The sequence below is a fragment of the Dendrobates tinctorius genome, unplaced genomic scaffold (assembly GCF_039654945.1).
Source record: "Dendrobates tinctorius isolate UK_male_01 unplaced genomic scaffold, ASM3965494v1 ptg000058l, whole genome shotgun sequence".
NCBI lineage: Eukaryota > Metazoa > Chordata > Amphibia > Anura > Dendrobatidae > Dendrobates > Dendrobates tinctorius.
The window spans coordinates 8,857,302-8,880,765 of record NW_027361726.1 but is presented as its reverse complement, the minus strand read 5'-3'; the positions used below and the strand labels follow the sequence as shown (position 1 = coordinate 8,880,765).

The window sequence follows — 23,464 nt, the reverse complement described above, 5'->3', positions numbered from 1 at the left end:
ATAATCAGCCATCTTTCAACACTGGCGCTGCTAAAACTTCCTATTAGGATACATTTAGACAACCATACTGCAATGCGTAGACAGGCTGGTGAGTCTCCTGATCCAAGAGCGACAACTTCACTCTCTGAGCAGGAGACCCACTGGCCAGTCCGCACATTGCAGTCTGATTTATACAGTCGTCTGAATGCACTCTTACTCTGAATTCCTTGTCCTCTCATCCCGGCGCCGATGAGAAATAACGAGTAGTCTTTTTCCATTTTTGATACCTACAGTCTGTCTATAATGCTGTTGTATGCCTATTTCTGTGGCTTCTCACTCTGCATATATAACAGGATGTCTCAATGGTCAACATTTGTGTATCTTTATGTGCATTTCTGTGTATTTGTACACTTTATGTCGGTGGTATACCTTCTATTAGACCGCTCAGTCTTTATTTTATGTTCAGAGACACTGGAAGGTCGAAACATCTGTCTTATTGTCCCCAGAATCAAAACAAGATGAATAATCTTCTCATCTCTGTTGTGTCACTATATTACGTGAAGACTACGTTGATTGAATGCGACTACTGAAGTGAGGGTCTACTTCTACCTCCGTCCACTAGATACCAAGTTCACTCCAAATTACTGTCATTATAATAGTTTGCAAATTTTCACTTAGCCCAAAGTGTGGTTCTGGAGCAGAATAACCCACCTTCTCTTCCAGATGCACACCCTGGCCCAGTGAAGAGATATTTGGACCAATCGATGTGGCATCAATCTTTATGCATGGTCAAGCCGCCAAATCCTTAAAGATTATATTCACAGGTCATGGCGGCATCACTATGTGGTGCTGCAGCGGCCGCGCGGCCAGAATTAATTAAGTGTACCACTGCCTATCATTACATTTGATTTCCAGGCCCAGCTGAAGGATGTGGCCCATGAGCTGCCATGTTCCCGGGTCTGCTCTGATGCAGTTATTAGCACAGCGGTTGTAATGATTCAGTATTGTGGATATGTTGGTGTATTTTCCCCCATCCTGCTAATGATCCCGTAATGTACACATTGTGTTTCCCCCTATAAGTTAGAGGTGAGCAATCACATACATTTTGCCATTTCAGGAGACGCGGTGGTGTGATGGTCACTCTGGACCCATAAGTGCATTCAAGTCGAGATGCCTGGCACCATTCAGTGGGCACCGCGATCGCCGGAATACCAGTCGGAGAAGCAATGCAAGAAGACCTCGTTCGCCTTCTACCAGGCAGTGAGGGACCTGCTCCCAGTGTGGGTACTGGAGGACATGCGGCTCATGGAGGTGTTACACTGGGAGGAAGGCGGCATAGTGAGCTCGTACTCCCCGTCTGAAGCCCTGCTCTACGCCCTGGTGCACAATCATCTGGCTTATGCCCGTTACCTGCTCAACCACTTCCCAAACGATGCACTTGCTGTGCCAAGCAAAAGCTTCAGCTGCTGCCAGTCGGGAGCTGCACACCTCACCATGGCCGTGCGCTACAATCGGGTACAGATCCTGCAGGAAATATTCCGCACCCTGCGGACATTCCCTTCCGAAAGCCGGACTGTCTACATCAACCAACGGGGGTGCCAACGGGTGGAGGGTGGGAAGACCCCCATACACTTGGCTTGTGAGCTGCAACGAGTTGAATGTTTAACTTTGCTGCTGGGGCATGGAGCCTGCCCATACATAAATGATTGCTGTGGCCAAACCCCCTTGGACGGTCTTCTGCACCTTATAGGGGCCAGTCCGCAGGATATGCACCTGAAGAGGCTGTGTCTGGACTCTCTTCTCCTGTACATGCCCAGGGGTATACCCCTCTGCACCCGACAGCGGCTCCTGGAGGATAGCACAACCTGGCAGAAGGAGCTGGGGAAGGACATATACAGATGGCTGACAGGCACGTCTCCCCCAACCCTATTCACCCTGTCTATGCAGACACTGCTCAGGGCCCTCCCTGCTGACAGGTTCCCAGAGGCCCTGGAGGAAATCTCTCTACCAGACTTCTTGAGACCCTTTGCCTTACAGAAGCAAGTCCCCCAATAAAGAGCCTCCATTTTTAGGAGTAGTATCATGGTTCAGCATGAGAATGTAAGCCCACCCAACACAAACCGGCCCATAGGGTGGCATACAACACGCAGACACTAGAACCACAACCTGTCTCTGGGGTCTGTGCCAGGGGCTGATGAAGGAATACATGCGCGTTTCTACACTGAGATAGCGTTTTCCCCATAACGGGTGCTTAACACATCCCAAAGAGCCATGCCCCAAGCACAGAGCCCCCCCTTATACATAGCTGTGCATGAATATAGGAGCTGGTAGCTATGTCCAACCATTAATATCAGTGATGACCTCCCTGCCTTTGCTATTGCAGTTTAATATCAGGCTCATCAGAAGTTCTGCTCTCATCCCTATACTTTACACTACAGCTCTGCTTCAACAGCTACTGTGTAAAAGCTTAAAGGGGCATCCCACTCACAATATAACTGTGAATCTCAGCAGATTACTTATTTAAATGCTGGGGGTCTGGCCATTGGGCCACGCTCACGATCTGATAGTCCCCTGTGTGACTTGAGCGTTCGCATGTGCGACCACCTCTACATTCATCCCTATAGGAGTTGCTGAGCACAAAAACTCACTACCGCTCCATTCACACAGTGGACTGTGGGCCTCACGTTCTCATGATCAGGGGGGTCTCAGCAGCCGGAACCCAGCTATCACACATTTACCATATATTCTATGGATAGGTGCGAAGTCTTGTGTAAGGAATAGTCCATCATTTTAAAGAAGGGAAACATTTTAATGTTGGGCGGTCTTCCTATAAGGTCCCTACCTTTATAAGTTCTATATACTTTTTCGCCAGTCTAATAATCCAGAAAATGTGATAATCCGGCACCAGTTTTACCTTTTGAGAGGTTTTGGAATATTAATACAAAAACCTTGTGGGGACTTGTAGCTTTTTTTATATACAGTTAGGTCCATATATATTTGGACAGAGACAACATTTTTCTAATTTTGGTTCTAGACATTACCACAATGAATTTTAAACAAAACAATTCAGATGCAGTTGAAGTTCAGACTTTCAGCTTTCATTTGAGGGTATCCACATTAAAATTGGATGAAGGGTTTAGGAGTTTCAGCTGCTTAACATGTGCCACCCTGTTTTTAAAGGGACCAAAAGTAATTGGACAGATTAAATAATTGTAAATAAAATGTTCATTTCTAGTACTTGGTTGAAAACCCTTTGTTGGCAATGACTGCCTGAAGTCTTGAACTCATGGACATCACCAGACGCTGTGTTTCCTCCTTTTTGATGCTCTGCCAGGCCTTCACTGCGGTGGTTTCCAGTTGCTGTTTGTTTGTGGGCCTTTCTGTCTGAAGTTTAGTCTTTAACAAGTGAAATGCATGCTCAATTGGGTTGAGATCAGGTGACTGACTTGGCCATTCAAGAATATTCCACTTCTTTGCTTTAATAAACTCCTGGGTTGCTTTGGCTTTATGTTTTGGGTCATTGTCCATCTGTAGTATGAAACAACGACCAATCAGTTTGGCTGCATTTGACTGGATCTGAGCACACAGTATGGCTCTGAATACCTCAGTTGAGAATACCTTAATTGAGAATGACACAATGAAGGGATTGCCCACACCTGTCCATGAAATAGCCTTGGAGTCAATTGTCCAATTAGGAGCTGAAACTCCTAAACCCTTCATCCAATTTTAATGTGGATACCCTCAAATGAAAGCTGAAAGTCTGAACTTCAACTGTATCTGAATTGTTTTGTTTAAAATTCATTGTGGTAATGTCTAGAACCAAAATTAGAAAAATGTTGTCTCTGTCCAAATATATATGGACCTAAGTGTATATGTGTTGCATTATTTGCACCTTGGTTCTGTTTTTAGACTTTTATTATTAGATGTTGTATTGATTTTATTTAATAGGACGGGCTAAGCGAACCGACTAGTCCATAGGGGGAGCGGGCCCTTTACAACCGGGCATTGCTGGGTCTTGCAGAAGTTTCTGCACAGAGATTTCCTATGTGTAGGCTTCATGTTATTGCAAAACTGCAACTCCCAATATGCACTGCCTAGACAAAAGCTTATGGGCCTGTTGGGAGTCGTAGTTTTGCAATGGTCTGAGAGTGTTCCTCTAGATTTTTGCAGATTTAAGGCGGTGCCCCCTTTCCCTCCCCAACCACGCACATATCAAGGTCTAGGAGAATATATAATATATATTTTCACTCCTCCCCCATTGGTGCTCAGGCTGGGGATTTGCACCTCAGTACAAAGCACTTTACAATAAAATGTACCTATATTTATGTGCCCGGAGACTCCCCTCCGACTACCTCAGAGTCTTCCGGCTTCTGCACTTTCCGGATTTGTTTGTCTGAGAAATAAAATAAATTATTGCACTTTATGTGGCGTCATTATTATATGAGGGTGCTCAGATCGGTGTCTGGGGGTAATACACATTGTTTTAACCAAATGCTTAATGAGCAATTCCCTAATGTTTAGTCCTGTGTTCAGAGTCTGGAAGAAAAATCCCAGCAATAAAGCAGTGTATCAAGAAGGAACTGTATCTGCTGCAGAACTTCTTAGACTAGCGAGTAGGATGTGTGCCACAGGAAGACATGAAACTGAATTCATGCTCACATGGATAAGCCATCACTGGGGGGGGCGGTCCAACATCAGACCTTCACGTATCCTGAAAACGAAGGGGAAAGCACTGATTTGGCATGTACCAGCATTGCAGCCCCTTCATTCACAGGATCATTGGGGTCCAGGGGTTAGACCCCCCCAGCCTCCACAATCACAATATATGCCTTTGTACTGACAAGTTCAGCCAGCAACCTTCTACATCACCTTTCAATACCGCACTAATTTCATGCCATTTGCTGCAAGTAAATGGAAACTTGCAAAGCGGCGTCTGGATACAACTGATCCAGACACATAAGGGTTACACATGTCAGATTTATACAATTCCTGGCTGGATTAGACAGGGCCAAATAAATGAAGAGGCACACGCCAATTAAAGGGTTACACTCACCATTAAAGGGAGTACTGACTGTGCACCCGTGTTGTGGCCTTATTTTTCTGGTAAACGTCTCTGCCTTCTTTTCCTTGGTTGGCAGCTCTGGTGTGACAGGAGCGATAAGTGTAGTGATTGCTGGAAAGTAGGAAGGTGGACCGAACCCGGCGGCCATCATAGGTGTGCACAGAGCACCGATGCTTGGTTGGAATAGTCATTTTCGGCTTACAGGCTCCCATTAACAAGTTTTACTCAGCTATTTTCCAGCAGTTTCTTGAATGGAGCAGGCCAGATCTCTCTTTATGGTATTTGGGGTCCCATCTCTCAGACCATCCTCTATTCTTTAATACAAGGAATAACCCTTTAGTAAATGTGGTGCACTTAAGACAGAAAATATCCAGGTGCAGCAAACCCTACAAAATTGGGCGACTATTTGGGTGTTCATCTCTCCCTTGAAGGCAGAGACAAGGATAAGACATATTGGATTTCATTAGGACTGAGCCTTTTGTTGTTAAAGGGGACAAGCCGTGAACAGAGGCAGCTGCTCATTTCCCTAGTGATTCTTCAATAGTGTCCCTTTAATGATAAGCTCTGCATACTCCCACATTATGGGGGAATTATTCCTTCTCTTCTGCTCTTAGATTTTTACCCCCGCTGACATGTAGAGCAGGGTCACGTACTGACAACACCACAGCGCCCCTTATCGCTTATCTCACTTACCCACGGGGTGGAGACGCCTCCTGACATCACAACACACAAGGCGACGTTCTCGGTTATCTGCCATTCATAATATTTACTACAAGCAAAACTGGCCAATTGTATCTGTTACGTCTGAGGAAGAACAATAACATTATAAAAGTACAAAACACGAATACAAGGAGCCGGTGTACAATGTATGACAGCAGAACGGGAGAAGCCCATCCGTCCATAGGCCTGTGGCCACGACCATCCCAGTAACTTCAGTAATCACACCGCTCGCTGGTGGCCATGGCCAAGTGTCCGGATCGGGGGGGGGGGGTCAAAGCAGACAAGTGGGAAGTTGCTCAGAAGTTAAAATAAAAATGGCAGTACAGAGTATTTCAGGAGAGGTTGCTGCTAATCTAGTTTTTACACAGGGCGGCTTATACTCCTGTGACAAATGGAGACAAGCGAGAGGTCAAGAACCCAGAGTTAGATGGTGGGAGGCAAGTTACCAGCAGCACAGGAGTATTTAAGGAGAAAGAGAATAAGGCCGGGGTCACACTTGCAAGTGTGATGCGAGAAACTCATCACATCGGATACATGTGATGAGGATACATTTTGTGAGGTAAAATATTGTTTATAAACAGTCAGTGAAATATTTTACCTCACAAAATGAATCCTCTGTGATCCCCTGCTGTAATGTCAGTATTGTCTTTTGCTTCCTCCCCTGCCCAGGAGATGTGGTATGCTCCGTACACAGTCAGGCACAGACAATTTTTAAATGAACTTTCGTTTGTGGGAAAACCCCTTTAATGTGACCGACTTCCTCTGCCTGTCGACACGTCGCGCATCTGCCGCCACGATCATCCGAATGATTCACTACGCCTGCGTGGAATTTGCGCAGGCGCAGTGCGACGGTGTTCCACTGGTGGTACTGCGCAAGAGGCTCCTTGAGTGTGAGAGAGTGTGTGTGTGTGTGTGCGCGCGCGACTGAGTGAGTGGTGCGACGGTATTCCGCTGGTGGAACCGTGCAATACGTTGGTACCAGCAGCAGTTTCCATATTGAGACACGAATCACTTGGGTGTCCCAATATGGCGGTCGGTGAACTTCTTCCGCTTGGAATTTTGAGATACGGTGACATCTGGACAGAACAGGAAATGAAAACATTACAAGGCAATCATATAAATAGTTCCTAGTAGTAATAGGAAGGACGAGCGATATGTCGGGTCACAGAGAGAGTTACATGGTAGAAGATGTGGTGCCCCATGGCAGAACAGAGTATTTAAGGAAAGAAACATGCTTATATGCTAGCTTAATATGACACAGAAAATTTAGCATTTGATGACGTTAGCGAGTATGAGGGTGGGTAACAGAAACGAGGTTGCGTCATAGAGCTGCAAGATAGAGGCGGTGTTCCCCGCAGCACAGAGTATTTCAGCAGAAAAGTACATTTACTAGGGTTGAGCGAGTAGTGAAGTATTCGGACTCGCTGTACTCGTTACGAGTACCTCCTAATAGTCGGGTACTCGTAACGAGTTGCGAGTCCAATGTAAGTCTATGGGAAATGCGAGTAATGGGTTGTGTGTGTGTGTGCTGGGCTGGAACTGTGCGAAGACTGTGCTGGCCAATGCGAAGATCATGCCGGGCTGTGCGGAACTGTGCTGGCCTGTGAGAATACTGTGCCGGGCTGTGCAGGACTGTGCCAGGGTGTGCGGGGCTTTGCAGGTACTGTGCGGGGACTCTGCAGTTTGCAGGTACTGTGCGGGGACTATGCTGGGCTGTGCGGGGACTGTGCTGGGCTGTGCAGGTATTGTGCGGGGACTATGCCGGGCTGTGTGGGACTGTGCTGAGACTGTGCCGGATATTGCGAGGCGAGTACCGCATTACTCGCCGAGTACCGAATCCTAACGAGTATACTCGCTCATCCCTAACACTTACATTATATATAGGTGGTCATGTTAGTAAGAACAAGGGCAGGGAATGGAGACAAGTGAGAGGTCTTGACACAGACCGTTACATGGAAGAAGTGGTATTCTCGGCAGCACAGAGTAATTCAGAAGAGTATGCCTAAATAATGGGGCAGTGACCCAGCTACTCGATTATACGTTAGTGAGGGCCGTGCCATGACTAGAGGGGAACGGAGACAAGTGGAGAAGAGCAGGTCACATAGTTATTGCATGTACATGTTCCCGGCATTAGCACCACAGAGTATTTAAGGAATGAAGCACGCTTGTATGACAGATAAAGATCACAGAGTCACAGGGTGTGGAGATCCAACGTTGCACCACGAGCATAAGAACAGAAGAGGACCCTTTGTGAATAGACACGTCACGGCTGTAAGGTGCTGGAAACAGATAAGGTTTATGAAGGAGGAGCATCAATGGACGTAAACATCAGTATATACATGAAGTGCAGGAGACGGAGGTGCAAGAATGGCTGTATATATTCATATAGATCATACTACGGGGGCCCTGGAGAGGTTGCGATAACATCTACAGTCAGTGAATTCCTCTGGGTGCATCTCGGCCGGTTCTCACCCGAGCAGGTCTGTTCCATTCTCATACAAAATATTACACTCCTGACAAACTGACTCTGTGCCGAGGTGAAGGTCACAGCAGGAATGAGCCCACCACAGCCGGACATTACCAGGGGCAACACATTACTCCTGACACTGCGATGACCCTCTGTCTGCTGATCTCCTGGCATGGGCTGGACTTAGTCTCTCATTTGTATAGTGCATATGGCCTTACCATCATGTGCTTCTCTATATGAGAAATGCACAGACATGGCTCTTGCCTGTAGATCGCGCTTGCACACAGCCTTACTGAGACAGCCCCCCGCAAAGTCTGAACACGCCATGTGCATATTTTGCAGCAGATTTAACCCTTTCCGATATACAAGGCAGAAAAATTGGCATCATATCTTCAAATCCCAGCGGTGTGTGATGCACAAGTCGGCCATGGGATGGCGGCTGGTGAAGCACAACCCGTAGGAAACAAGAACCCGACACAAATTGGCTTTATTATTTATTTAACCAACGATAATAAAGGGAAAGGATGTCGTATAAACTGTGACGCCAGACACCTAGAGGACAATAAATTAGCAGCCAGTATCCACTACACCCCACGGTCATACAGGACAATACACAATGCAAGATATAAAAGAAAAAAATATATTTTGAGGTCACTGTAACAAAATGCATCCTGCTCATAAAGGCCAGAGAATTATGTGCAGATACATTCATTAACCCTTCCAACACCCGCGGATGTGCAATGCCAGCAAAAAGACTAATAACAGGATTAGACCCTTGGAATGAAGAGCGAGTGAAGACCAGACACACCTTGGCGGAACAGACCGGGATTCAGAGACCAGCAAAAAAAATAAAGTTGGAACATTTATATAGAAAATGGCAGAAGAATGTGCAACGTCTTGCAATTGCTAAAAGTCTGTGATGATGGGGGCAGTGGTTAATCCAGATGTAACAGAGGAAAACCCCAAGAGAAAAAGTTGCTCTTCCCACATATTAGTTTTATATATATCTGCTCCTGAAAAAGCCAGGTGACACACGGCACAGACAGCCACCAATACAGAAGCTGGACGGGTTGTCACCAGTCACTTGGTGGTGGGAAACAGTCAACATGGCTATAGGTGCAACTCCCACACGGGTGTACTTACATGACTAGTCTTACTAAATAATTACCGGGACATCATTAGATGCTGTTCCCAAATGAGCAAGTTATCCCCTATCCAAAGAATTGCCTATCACCGGGATCCTAACCATCCAGAGACGGCCCATTCATGGTCTACGGGAGTTGTCAGAAATAGGAGTGCACATGCGTGGCCATCTCCTCTCCATTCTAACGGACTTGTGCAGACTCCTGATGGAACCCTTCCCATACACAGTCCCATCGCTCCATTTTACAGCGTCATATTTTCAGGATCCCGTTGTAATGTCGCGTAAGCTCAGCCAATGTCCCACTCTAACCAGCGACTGGTAAAGGGGTCACAGCGGTCAGACCCCAAGAGATCAGAAAATACAGGGTTATTCCCAACTGGGTATGTTAGGAAAAAATAGATAACCCAAAAGTCGGAAAATGACAGTCAGGGTGATCACATCTTATCTTACCCAAATTTTCCAGAGAAAAAAAAAAGCAAGGACTAAATGAACTCCATTAAATTCGAGTGACAGAAGCAGGTGGCTTCAGAGCTTAATCATTATTTTTGGGTGGGTGGTCTGTAAGATATATTTTTTTCAATAAAAACAGTCAAATTAATTTAGAAGTAAATGGTTAAAATTTCATAAGCCTGTAGGATATGATCTCTGGCAGTGACCGGTGAGGGGGAAGAACGCTAGGACCCCCACAACGAATGGTTCCTTCACAACGACATCACATCCTGTCCGGGGTGGAAACCATAGATCGCTATATTATGGCACAACATACGGAGACCGCCTGTGGTGGGGAGACCCCTCTACACATTACTGTGAAAGTGAAGGCATCAGATCAATGGCAGCATTGTTTAGTGCAGATTGGCAGATGGTTATGGGGGGATCCAGACCAGTGAGGATACCAGACGTTGCCCCAGCACAATATTTAATAATTCAGCTATAGGAAGCGACTAACGTGACGGTTGGTGCTCAGTCCATCCAGAAATACGACGTCTGTAACAAGGGCACGGACACAATGTGGAAATGCTCCGGACCAGGCAAAGTGCTGGGTGTGTTAATAAGGACAACACAGGCGATTTAGCAGCATAAGAACTATTTTCACGTAGATTAGCAGCCGGTTCTGGCAGCAGCACTCGCTCAGATTACCTCCCACTCCTCCTCGAAGTCGGACTGCGCCAGGATGCCGTCACACTTTGGAATGTCAGGGTGGTGGCTGTATGTCTTCGTGAGACGCTGGAGTAGGGACCCCGAGCTGCTCACACCCCAAACATCGTCCTGGGGTGTCACTGAAAAAGAAACCACACACTGACAGTAACAATCATTGTCAGGTCACAACATATCGAGGATCTATCCAAAGGAGAATTCATAAATATCAGATTGGTGGGGACGCGCCAGGGTCGGAGTTTGGATATCCATGTTTGCGGCAGGAGGAATCTCCTGACATGTTCCAATCCTGCTTGCCTGCAGCCACCACTAGGGGGAGCTCCCCGTATCGAGAGATGCATGATAAGATTCTGTCTGCAGCCACCACTAGGGGGAGCTCCCTGTATACAGAGATACATGATAAGATCCTGTCTGCAGCCACCACTAGGGGGAGCTCCCTGTATACAGGGATAATGACAAGATCCTGTCTGCAGCCACCACTAGGGGGAGCTCTCTGTATACAGAGATACTTGATAAGATTCTGTCTGCAGGCTCCACCACTAGGGGGAGCTCCCTGTATACAGAGATACATGATAAGATCCTGTCTGCAGCCACCACTAGGGGGAGCTCTCTGCATTACACTACGTTCTTCTGTAAATCTGTATGCAGTGAGCTCCCCCTAGTGGTAGCTGTTGGTAGCCCACATAACTTTTGCATGTGTTTAAGCAGGGTAATTCGAGCTCTGGATCAGAATATTTATGAAGGTAAACTCAGAAAGTAAATCAGCACAGAACATTGGACCCATTCAGTTAAATGAAAAATGTCCAGGAGCAGACACCTTAACAAAATAAAAAATAACTTCCTCCAAAACCTCCTCTCCTTGGGGAATAGCTCTTGCTGCATTTTATGCACTTACCCGTTACCCATGACATGTTTCCCGGGATCTTCTTCCAGTAGTCCCCGGCTGCATTTTTCTCTGTGATCCCGTACCGTCTAGCAATATCCCCGTTCTGACACAGGGCCCAGACGGTTCTCGCACTCACTGCCAGATGGCATGCCTGCAAACCTACAGAGACAGATGTCAAAAGCTTGATGGGCATGTATACTTTTGCAACTCATTTTCGTAACTTTCCATATGGTCTGGATTAAAAGATCTACACAGCTCTGCTGCACACCAAAAAAACTCTGTGCTTAGATCATGCAGCGATCTGACAGCAGGACGGCGAGAGGAAGCAGACGGAGCTGATTACATGGGGTCTGCTTGTAGCCTGTAACCATGGAGACACATAGATCTGCATGGGAGCCGCATAGATCTGCATGGGAGCCGCAATCACCAGAGATTTTTATTCAGAAAAAAAATAAAATACATAATAGGATATACTGAAGATGAATGGGACCATCGCTCTGTTCTTACCAGGCACATACTCCCAGTCCACCCCGATGGGCATCTCCTCGGTGATGCCAAGCCGGACGTAAACGTTGCACTTGTTGTCCAGTGTCCACAGCATATTATCATTTGGACCAGAGTAAACATTTATCAGGATTACTCCTACTGGCTGCAAAAATGAAAAAAAAAAAAAGGCGGTTAATATAGTGTGAACATAAATAAACACAATTTCTGCTTACTGTCACTGAATGGTCCTCTCACCCCCTTATGACAGCAGATGTTTTGCAACAATGTACCATGGAAATTCTCAACATGGCAGCAGTTCAATTCTTTATCTACTGACCTGCACCGATACATTCTAACAATTCCTCAGCTGTGCAAGTGGAATCAAATCAACATGGATTTGTAAGCAAAAACCAAATGTCTATTCACTATTGGAGATAGTGAAGTCCATTTTTGTTGTTATTTTTGATGTCTGGGCCCCTTCAAGAGCTGCGAGGGCGGCATCGGGAGCGCAGCTCTGGTCTTTCCTGTTCGCACCATTTGAGGTTACAGATATATTTAGACGCCGTCGTCCCTGGACGGAGCGCTGTTTACACACAGATCCCTGCGTTACATCAGGTACGATGCGGACGCTCATGTGGAAAGTATGCAGTGGCGTCGGACGGGTGCGGATTCTCCGAATATTTTGACGGACTGATGTCCATTTTGTGAGGCAGCTGAATCGGATCTACGCTCAGCAAATTACATTTCTCACTCATCCAGAACACAAACCAAAAAGCAAGAAATAATTAAAGGGGTTGTGTAAATAAACCTTAACGGTGTCCCCCCACCCACCCACAAGCTGATAACGTATTGAGGTAAGGGGTCGCTACAGACTCCTATTCACTGACAAAGTCCAGGACTAGAAAACCATGGCTGCCATCTTCCAAAACAGCGCCACACCTGTCCTCAGGTTAGGTGCAGTACTGCAGCTTATTCTCCTTCACTTCAGTAGAGCTGAGCTGCAATACCAGACACAACCCACGGCCAGGAGTGGCGCTGTCACTGTAACTCTGAACAACCCCTACAACAGTCCGTTACTTGTCCATATTACCTGTATGGGGGGCTCGATCATGATCCAAGCAGGCAGCATCATACTTGGATTGAGGGGCTGCGTTCCTACTCGGAAGTATATCCCCCCGCTGGTGTCACATGCCCAGATGTGCTGGTTGCCGCAGGACAGGCTGCAGAGCCTCACCGGACCTGGAGGAAGAGTATGTGTGGTCACCAGACATGTGGCGGTACAATATATACAGGCCATGTCCTGAGCACCGTCCTGGCCCGATAACCACTGTTTATAGGGGTATGATCCATAAAACCAAGACCTAGGCATGTATCCCACCTGACGCCGTTGATCTCCCCGCCCTCAGCCCTTGGACAGAGTTCAGCCCAGTATGAGGACGTGTAACACTCCATGACCCCCAAAGACATTATTTAGGGGATACACCATTTGTTTTTCTTAAAACTGTGCCCTAAAACTTTGAGGTGCAGATTAAGCATTGATGTGGTCCGAACTGGATCCGACATGTTTCAGGAAAAATGTGGTGCATTTATGGCTATGCTAATAACTTAAAAGGGGTTGGTCATTAATGTCAGATTATTGGGGGTCCACAGATCAATGACAGCCATATATACAAAGTGTACAGAGCTGAAAATGCACGGCTCCATACACCAGGTAGCGGCCATTCTTTGTACTGCAGTGCAGTTCCCATTGGCTCTGTCCACTGGCTTACGATGCCAACAGGTGATTGTTGTGGGTGCTGGACCCCTACCGATCTGATATCACTGACTAATTCTAAATCATGGACAGCCCCTTTAATAATTCATTATGACCCCAGCTGCCAGGGCTGTGACTATGGAACGGCACAGAAGGAAGGGGTGCAAGACACGTTTCTCTGGCAAGTTACCCATTTACCTTCCCAAAATGTAAAGGGGTAAAGTGACTATAGACATTTATGGCGTCTTCAAAGCCAGAACATTTTTTATCTATGACATAACGAAAAATATAGTAAAAGAAAGAGCGAAGAGGAGTGCAGGCCGCGCATATGGAGAACTAAACTCACACACAACATTGCCAAAATTGGGGGCGTAAGGTGCAGTCAATTGTTTTGGTGGCACAGATGAGTGTACAAGCCAAAAGCCTTGGACTTTAGGGTATTGTACAGGCGCATTGCCCGCCGTCACCTTAATTACTGAAGGTACAAAAGTAAAAAAAATTCTGACGAGCAGGAAGTGGCGGCAGGAATTCTGCACAAGACCGAGCCAGACTGCAGTCACTGTGTCCAAGCAACTCCAAACACGTCATTTACGAAAAATAGACAAAGCGCAGATCTTCGTGTAAATACATGCGAGATCCCCCGGCTACCTCTGGACACCACACCCCAAACAAACCAGATCACATTCCACCCACACAATGGTGGTGAGAAAAGCTGGAAACAAAACTGAAACCAGCAGAAAGGTCTGTGAGGTCTCGCTGGGAACGGACTGACCGCAGGCAGGAAGATGGACCCAGGAATCGTTCATACTGAGTAATAATGATGCGAAAGCATGGTGGGCACGGCCCAACTGGCACACAGGCCGCGGGCACGGCCCAACTGGCACACAGGCCGCGGGCACGGCCCAACTGGCACACAGGCCGCGGGCACGGCCCAACTGGCACACAGGCCGCGGGCACGGCCGGATCCGTTTACTCCAGAGCAGATCTGCTGGAGTGTAACAGGAACTTGGCCCATCCGCTGTGTGCAAAAATAAGGTAGTGGGCAGCAATGCTGAGCAGTCTGTAATGTGAGTGCACACGACTCGCACACAAGGAAAACACGAAATGATAGAATTGAGAATGGTTCATAGCGTTCTGAAGTGCAAGCGAGAATATTAAGAATCCCATCTTTCATTGTCACGACCGAATCAACGCAGCTACTAAAAACAACATTAACTATTGGAATAAAGTGCGGCACCAAATCAGACGGGAATAATGTGTGTACTGGAGCAGATTTGGAAGGTGCAGTTGAAGCGAGGCTTATTGCCACTGATGAACCCAGCAAGGGTGCACGCTTTTTTTTTGGCATTAATGTGTGTCATAAAAAATATATTACTATGTACTTTATGGAAAAAATGTTTTATTAAAAAATGAAAAAACTTCCCTAAACTTTTGCTTGTATTCCTAAAGAAAACCCAGCAACAACATTCGGGGAACATAAATCATTGCCCTCCTAAAAACAACATTCCAGACTCAGAAACTAATCTGCAGAGTGGTCCCGGTGTGGGGGGCTCGCAGCTTTGCGTGACTTGTCTAAGGTATCGGTGTCACACGGGTCTCCAGCTGTTAAAATATGTCGAGATGAACGTCAGCGGCCACCCGGGTGGCATTGAATATCACCTACAGAGCCGAGTGGCTGTCCTGTTCCCCGAGCGCTGGGACATTCTGTGACATGCACGCACCCATACAAAGTCTCTTCTCTCGGTTTTACGGAGAAACAGCAACACTGAAACCCTGCACTCAGGGCGAGCGCTCCAAGTATAGAGAGCTGATAGGGACACCTTACCTGAGTATCTCCCCGCAGATACAGAAAATGTTGGGTTTACAGAAAACAAAGATGCTGCCGAACTGTTCTCAGTTTTCAACAGAATTACAAACCCAAATTATATGGGATTTATTTTATTCATACACCTACCCAGCTGAGACAGATCCAGTCTCGTCCAATGCATTCCTGTTGGACAGGTCTTGGAGAGAGGGCGGATCAGCACCGCTCCGTGCTGATCCAGAGCCCAGACAGCATCCGCGCAGGCCGACATGTGGATCATCTCAGTGTCTGGGGGAAGCTGCGCTGTGGACGGTCTGTATGGAGCAGACAGGTCACTCAAGCAGAACAGGTCTTTCCTGCTTTGGGATATCCATAGGACGCTTCCTGCAAATGCGACAGCACCAAAGTGGATGACTTCAGAGCCACCGGGTACAGTGGGAAGTGTTAAGTCAGACTTACATAGTTAATTACACCCTAAAAAAGGGGTATATATTGATAGGATACGATGGGGATCCAACAAGAAAGAATGGGTCCATGCACAGGGCTCAGTGCCCACTCCCTTAGGTGCGGATGCACGGCAGGTCAGGGGTCCGAGGCACCGCTGTGCAGGGAAAGCAATAAAGAGGATAGAGTGCAACTCCCACCGACTGGCCTTTCAATTCTCAGATATTGGATCCAAACGATCACAGAGTAATGGCAAATCCTAGCGATATGTCATCAAATTATCAGATGGATCCTATTAAATATATTATGGCCTTAAAAATTATTACATACCGTCTCTACTCGGGGAAGCAGACGAGAAAACATGCATCCATTTGGTGGTGGATGCCGTACCCCGTGGTACTATCTGATGCCAGAATGTGCCTGTAAATAATGAAAAATAATAAAAATCACCAAGAAAGAAAAATTAAAATCACCCATTTTTTTCAAATTTTTTAAAAGGCAAACAAATTAAATAAAATAGATCAAAAGAAATAAAACTTTCAAAATATAAAAACATTTAAACCTTATGGTAGAAAAAATACCAAGAATGCGGTTTTCGATTCTCATATCCCTAAAATAAATGTAACCTATATACTTGTGTATAAGCCGACCTGATTATAAGCAGAGTCATCTAATTTTGCCACGAAAAACTGGGACTTATTGACTCGAGTATAAGCTGGGTATGCATTATCCCCTCCCGTGTCTGCGTGGCTCCTTATCCCCACCCGTGTCTGCGTGGCTCCTTATCCCCACCCGTGTCTGCGTGGCTCCTTATCCCCACCCGTGTCTGCGTGGCTCCTTATCCCCACCCGTGTCTGCGTGGCTCCTTATCCCCACCCGTGTCTGCGTGGCTCCTTATCCCCACCCGTGTCTGCGTGGCTCCTTATCCCCACCCGTGTCTGCGTGGCTCCTCATCCCTATCCTTGTCTGCATGGCCTCCATGAAAAAAAAGCATAAAAGAAAAAAAAAAACCAAAAAAAAAAAAACCTACTTACCTTCCTTGCACGCCCTCGCAGCATCTTGTTCCGATGCCAGCAGCTGGCCGATCACGTGTCCCCGCTCATTAAGGGAAAGAATATTCACCTCACTCAATGCCTATGGGAGTGGAGAGAGGTGAATATTCATTAGCTTAATGAGTGGGGACACGTGATCGGCCGGCCGCAGGAGCTGCTGGCAGCCAGCGGCTGAGGCTGTAACTGTGCATGCTATAAGAGAAATGAATAATAATTGCAAGCACAATGAATATTCATTTCTCTTTAGCAGAGGGCACAGTTACAGCCGCCAGCTCCAGCGACCCGCTGCTCCCCCACCCCAGACGTCTTCTGTCACAATGTCTCATGTATAAGCCGAGATGGGCGTTTTCAGCACAAAAAATGTGCAGAAAAACTCGGCTTATACATGAGTATATAAAATAATAATAAAAAACACAAAACAAAAAAAACACTATTCTCCTCCTTAATAGAGCCATAAAAACTACAGCTCGCTGCAGGAGAAATAAACTCTCAAAATCACAGAAAAATAAAGTTATGGCATTCAGAAAATGGTGGAAAAAAAAAAAAAAATCAATACTTATATTTTGTTTAAAGTCATAAAATATAAGAGAAAGTACAATTGTCATCGCTGTAGTCAGACTGACCTTCAGAATTAAGTTACTAGATCTTTTCTTCCACATATTGAAAAGCATAACAAATCCCAAGTTTCTTATACTTTTTTTTCCCCAGTAAATTATATGGTAAAATGATCGATGTCATTCAAAATTACGTCTCAATAAAAAAAAAGAGAAAAAAAAAAAAATAGGGATTTTTGTGTACTTACTGTAAAATCCCTTTCTCCGAGCCAATCATTGGGGGACAGACAGTGTGCCCTGTCTTTGACGGCGTGGCAGTTGAATCCTGGATTCTAGCACAGGCTGAGTTTTCTCACAACGTGATTTCCACCATGATTAGTGCTAGGAAGCCCGTGTCCATGCGCATTTATCACCGCACCTGGAAAACCTTCTTTTCGTGGTGCAAGGATCATGGTCGATTCCCTCTAGTGTTTTCCATTCCTGCCATATTGGAATTCCTTCAGTCAGGCCTCGCGCTTAGCTCGCTCAAGGGCCAAATTTCAGCCTTGTCATTCCTATTCCAAGGCAAAATTGCCACCAAACTTCAGGTCAAGACGTTCATTCAGGGAGTTTCTCATGTAGCGCCTCCCTATAAAAGGCCATTGGAATCATGGGACCTTAACTTGGTTCTCGGGGCCTTACAGGAGGCTCCTTTCGAACCGCTGCAGGACGTATCACTAACTATTCTCTCTTGGAAGGTGGTCTTTCTAGTGGCAATTACGTCAATCAGATGAGTTTCGGATTTGGCGGCCCTGTCCTGCCGTCCTCCGTTCCTGAATTTTCATCAGGACAAGGCAGTTCTCAGGACGTCCCCGTCTGTTATGATTGGGTCCCTGAGGAGGATAGCAGGCCCAGGCTAAGCCACAGAAAACCAGAGTGGTTGAAAACTAAGCGGATTGCAGACCCCCTAATCCTGTGCACACAACTAGCAGTAGCCGTGGAGCATACCTACGATGATCCTAGACGCCTCAGCACAGCCGGAAAGCTAACTAAGCCTAAAGCAAGAAAGGGGAAATCTAAACTGCCCCGGAGCAGACCCCAAAGGAATAGATAGCCCCCAAACATATATTGTCGATGAGACAAGATAAAAACACAAATGCAGGCAGAAAAATAGACTGAGCAAACGATGGGGCCCACACTGACTAGACAGGAAAGGAAAGACACTGTCTGCAATCACGCAAAAAACCCTGCAAAAAGTCCAACACGTCTGATGCACAAAAAACACTGAAGTCGCACGACTTAGCCCCCACTATATCAGCACTCTGGTATATTCTGAAAGCAAAGCAAAAAGAGACCAATATAACAAGGGACAAAACAAACTGGCACATGCAGTAACATATGGGCGGTGATTCAGCACAGCCCCAGCCGGAGCTGGCTGACCGGCACGAAGCAGATAGACAAAACCAGATCAAATAGCAAATGAACCACTTAGCTGAACCATGCAGGGAAAGAGCAGGAGACATCAGACCTCAGAAGGCACAGGAAGAAAATCACCAGCAGGGATAGAGGGACTCAGCTGTCTTAAATCCCAATCAGAAACCCCAGATCTCCAATCGTCTTCCTCATTATCAGGTGGCAAGCCTCTGTCAATCTGACCAGCTCCACTACCTTCAGTAATCACCAGAGGGAAGCCAGAGAAAGAATTCACAAAACCTGTCCTTCCTGCCCAAAGTCGTATCCTCTTTCCATCTAAATGAGGAAATTGTTTTGCCTTCCTTTCGTCCGGCACCTGTCCATCGCATTGAGAAGGCCCTCCACACCCTGGATGTGGTTAGGGCTCTGAGACGGTACATCTCGCGGACGGCTCCCTTCCGCAAGTCAGATGCCCTGTTCATTCTTCCAGAGGGGCATAGGAAGGGTCTAGCCGCTTCAAAAATCAACGCTAGCCAGGTGGATTCGCTTGGCTATTCAGGAATGCGCCTGTCCCAGCAGGGATTAAGGCGCACTACCCGCTCAGTGGGCGCCTCTTGGGCCATTCGGCACCAGGCCTCGGCAGAACAGGTCTGCAAAGCTGCGACTTAGTCCAGTCTGCATACCTTTACAAAACATTACAAGTTCATTCTCAGGCCTCTGCGGATGCAGCTCTTGGCAGACACATCCTGCAATCGGCAGTACCACAGTTCTGAGTCAGTGGTACATGGGGTATTAGCAGTTGTATGCTCCCCACCAAGGGACTGCTTTAGGACGTCCCACTGTCTGTGTCCCCCAATGAGGCGTAGGAGAAATAGGGATTTTTGTGTACTCACCGTAAAATCCTTTTCTCCGAGCCAATCATTGGGGGGCACAGACAGTGGGTGTTATGCTGCTTGCCACTAGGAAGACACTAAGTAAACACAGAAAAAAGATAACTCCTCCCCTGCAGTATACACCCTCTTGCTGGCTGGGAATTCCCCAGTTCAGTGAATAAAGCAGTAGGAGCATTAAACGAATGACAATAATCATAACTCTTGTCAAAACCTAAAAAAGCTACAGTGAGCCAATAGGCCAAACAGGGTGGGTGCTGTGTCCCCCAATGATTGGCTCGGAGAAAAGGATTTTATGGTGAGTACACAAAAATCCCTATTTGTCCTACGCCTCATTGGGGGAACAGACAGTGGGACGTCCTAAAGCAGTCCCTGGGTGGGGAGAATACAACTGCTAATACCCCATGTACCACTGGCTTAACTCCACAGTGTTAAGCCAGTGGTACATGGGGTATTAGCAGTTGTACGCTCCTCACCCAGGGACTGCCGATTGCAGGATGCGTCTGCCAAGAGCTGCATCAGCAGAGGCCTGAGCATGAATTTGGTAATGTTTTGTAAAGGTATGCAGGCTGGACCAAGTCGCAGCCTTGCAGACAGGCCTGAGAGTGAATTTGGTAATGTTTTGTAAAGGTGTGCAGGCTGGACTAAGTCGCAGCGTTGAAGACTTGTTCTGCCGACGTCTGGTGCCGAATGGCCCAAGAGGCGCCCACTGAGCGGATAGAATGCGCCTGAGTCCTTGCTGGGACAGGTGTGTCCCGGACACAGTAGGATTCCTGAATAGCCAAGCAAATCCACCTGGCTAGCGTGGTTTTTGAAGAGGCTAGACCCTTCCTATACCCCTGTGGAAGTACGAACAGGGCATCTGACTTGAGGAAGGGAGCCGTCCGCGAGATGTACCGTCTCAGAGCCCTGACCACATCGAGGGTGTGGAAGGCCCTCTCAATGCAATGGACTGGAGCCAGACAGAAGGAAGGCCAAACAATTTCTTTATTGAGATGAAAAGACGACCCGACTTTGGGCAGGAAAGACAGGGACGTCCTGAGAGCTGCCTTGTCCTGATGAAAATTCAGGAACGGAGGACGGCAGGACAGGGCTGCCAATTCAGAATCTTGTGTAATTGACGTAATTGCTGCTAGAAAGACCACCTTGAAAAGAGAGAATAGCTAGTGGTACGTCCTGCAGTGGTTCGAAAAGAGCCTCCTGTAAGACTTCGAGAACCAAGTCCAATGATTACAATGGCCCTTAAAATATAGAGGCGCCACCTGGGAGACTTTCTGAATGAATGTCTTCATCTGAAGTCCGGTGTCAATTTTGCATTGGAATAGCACTGACAAGGCTGAAATCTGGCCCTTGAGTGAGCTAAGCGCGAGACCTGACGTTAATCCGGATTGTAGGAATTCCAATATGGAAAGAATAGAAAACACCAGTGGGGATCGACCATGATCCTTGCACCACGAGAAGAAGGTTCTCCAGGTGCAATGCTAAGTGCGCATGGACACGGGCTTCCTAACATTAATCATGGTGGAGATCACATCAGGAGAAAAAACAGCCTGTGCTAAAAACCAGGATTCAATGGCCACGCCGTCAAAGACAGGGCCCTGGAGTTCTAGTGGTAAATCGAGCCCTGTGAGAGTAGATCCATGCGATCTGGAAGTCGCCAGGGAACGCCAGCAACTAGTTGTACTAGTTCTGCATACCATGGCCAGCGCGACCAATCTGGCGCGACTAGGATCACTGGTATTCCCCTCTGCTCTAATTTTCTTGATGACCCTTTGGGAGCAAGGGAAGAATGCACGGGAGCCGGGACCGGTGCCACGGCAGAACTAGGGTGTCCGGTCGGATGGCGCATGGATCGCGCGATCAGGTAATGAATCGAGGAACCCTGTTGATTAGTGTTTAGGCCATATGATCCACATCCGGAGTCCCCCAGCGATGACAGATCTGCTGAAAAAACTTCGGGATGAAGAGACCACTCTTCTGAGGCAGGGCCTTGGCGACAGAGAAAAACCACCGTCCAATTGTCCACACCGGGGGTGTGGATTGCTGAAATGGGCGAATGGTTGGTCTCGGCCCAATGGAGGATGTGACTCACTTCGTGCATGTCCATCCTGCTCCGAGTTCCTCCCTGACGGTTGATATACGCCACAGTCGTGGTGTTGTCGGATTGGATCCTGATGAGGTGACCTGCGAGGAGATGGTGGAAACTCAGTAGAGCGAATTTGATCGCTCGAATGTCCAAGATGTTGATGGGAGACGGGACTCTTGAATTAACCAATGACTCTGTGCCGTGTGGTGACGAAGAAAAAACCGCACACCAGCCTAGGAGACTGGCGTCGATGGTCACCACTGACCGTCGTACTGGGAGAAAGAACTTCCCTTAACTCAGGGAGGATTTCAGTGTCCCCCGCTTGGGGGCTCGTCTGACTCGCAGTGACAGAAGGAACCGGCGGTCCAGGGAGAACGGGTTCTTGTCCCAAGTTAACAGCAAAGCATGTTGAAAAGGGCGGAAATGGAACTGTGCGAATGGGACCGCTCCCATCGCTGCCAGCATGTTTCCGAGAACTATCATGCTGAAAATGTATGGAGTGAGAAATCGGTCGGGAAAGAGTCCACGCTGCCTGTTGTAAGGCTCGGGCCTTTTCTGGAGTGAGAATGACCAACCCGCGGGAAGAGTCCAAGATCAGTTCCAAAAAGGAAATCTGCTGGACTAGTGTTGGGGAAGTCTTTTCGAAGTTTATCTTCCAAACCAGGCGAGGAAGGGTATTAACAGTGAGATCCACGGATTTCTCGCAGGCTTGAAGGGATGGACCCTTAATCAGCAAGTTGTCCAGATACGGCAGTACCACCAATCCCCAAGCGTGAAGAATGGCCATGACAACCGTCATGGCCTTGGTATAGACCCTGGGGGCGGTGGCGAGACCGAAGGGCAAGGCAACAAACTAGAAGTGTTCTTCTCAAATTGCTAAACGCAGGAACTACTGGATGATAGGGACTCTCCCTTTCGCATGGAGGCGACACCGATTGGAGGAATTCCATTCAGAATCGCCGTACTTTGACAAACTGATTTAACAGCTTGAGGTGCAGTATGGACCGCATCGTTCCTTCCTTCTTTGGAACCACAAAGAAAGGTTTGAATAAAAAATTAAAAAAAAAAAAAAAACGCTGAACCATTCGTCTTGAGGAACCGTCCCTTTGCGGCGCATGAACGGCCCGAAGGAAGGCTGTGCCTGAATGACAGCAGACGGCCGCCTACTTTGTCGACGTCTGCCGGATACCACAACAAGTCATTGAGTAGAGGATCTATGGGATCTGCTTCCTTCGATCCAGATGCTGTCGGCCTGGGTTTCCAAAAGCGGTTAGGTCTGTGAGAGACCTGGGAACCTCTGTCTCCACGCGGGGACCGACCTCATCCGGAAGACAAGGTTGTGGAGGACCAGCTGGAGCTGTTGCGAAAAGGGTCGAAAAACGAGTGGGCTGTTGATTCCGAAAACGGACGGGCAGCCCCTTGTTGGGGAAACCTACTCTTCCCCCCGGAAGTGTCAGAAATGAGCTGGTCTAGTTTCTTGTCCAAACAGAGGACCAGTTTGATACGGCAGAGAAGTCTCTGGAGGTGAAATCTGCCCGCCAGTCGCGTAGCCATAGGGCTCTTCTGATGGAGACTGCATTAGCGGTTGCC

At 47.4% G+C, this 23,464-nt stretch overlaps 2 protein-coding genes across 5 annotated transcripts in view; one reads left to right on the top strand and one right to left on the bottom strand.

Moving 5' to 3' along the window:
• ANKRD9 (ankyrin repeat domain 9) overlaps positions 1-2,144 on the top strand; it is a 41,957-nt gene extending 39,813 nt beyond the window's left edge. For all 3 annotated transcript variants that reach the window (XM_073578012.1, XM_073578011.1, XM_073578010.1), the window contains exon 2: positions 1,097-2,144. In XM_073578012.1, the coding sequence (XP_073434113.1) occupies positions 1,150-2,034 (885 nt within the window). In that variant the 5' untranslated portion in view covers positions 1,097-1,149 and the 3' untranslated portion in view covers positions 2,035-2,144. The remainder of the gene's footprint in view (positions 1-1,096) is intronic.
• A 6,565-nt stretch (positions 2,145-8,709) lies between these two features.
• Positions 8,710-23,464, bottom strand: part of TECPR2 (tectonin beta-propeller repeat containing 2) — a 30,117-nt gene continuing 15,362 nt past the window's right edge. For both annotated transcript variants that reach the window (XM_073578008.1, XM_073578007.1), the window contains exons 15-20: positions 16,231-16,320; positions 15,607-15,840; positions 12,990-13,138; positions 11,921-12,062; positions 11,423-11,572; positions 8,710-10,649 (exon numbers count right to left, since the gene is read on the bottom strand). In XM_073578008.1, the coding sequence (XP_073434109.1) occupies positions 10,501-10,649; positions 11,423-11,572; positions 11,921-12,062; positions 12,990-13,138; positions 15,607-15,840; positions 16,231-16,320 (914 nt within the window). In that variant the 3' untranslated portion in view covers positions 8,710-10,500. The remainder of the gene's footprint in view (positions 10,650-11,422; positions 11,573-11,920; positions 12,063-12,989; positions 13,139-15,606; positions 15,841-16,230; positions 16,321-23,464) is intronic.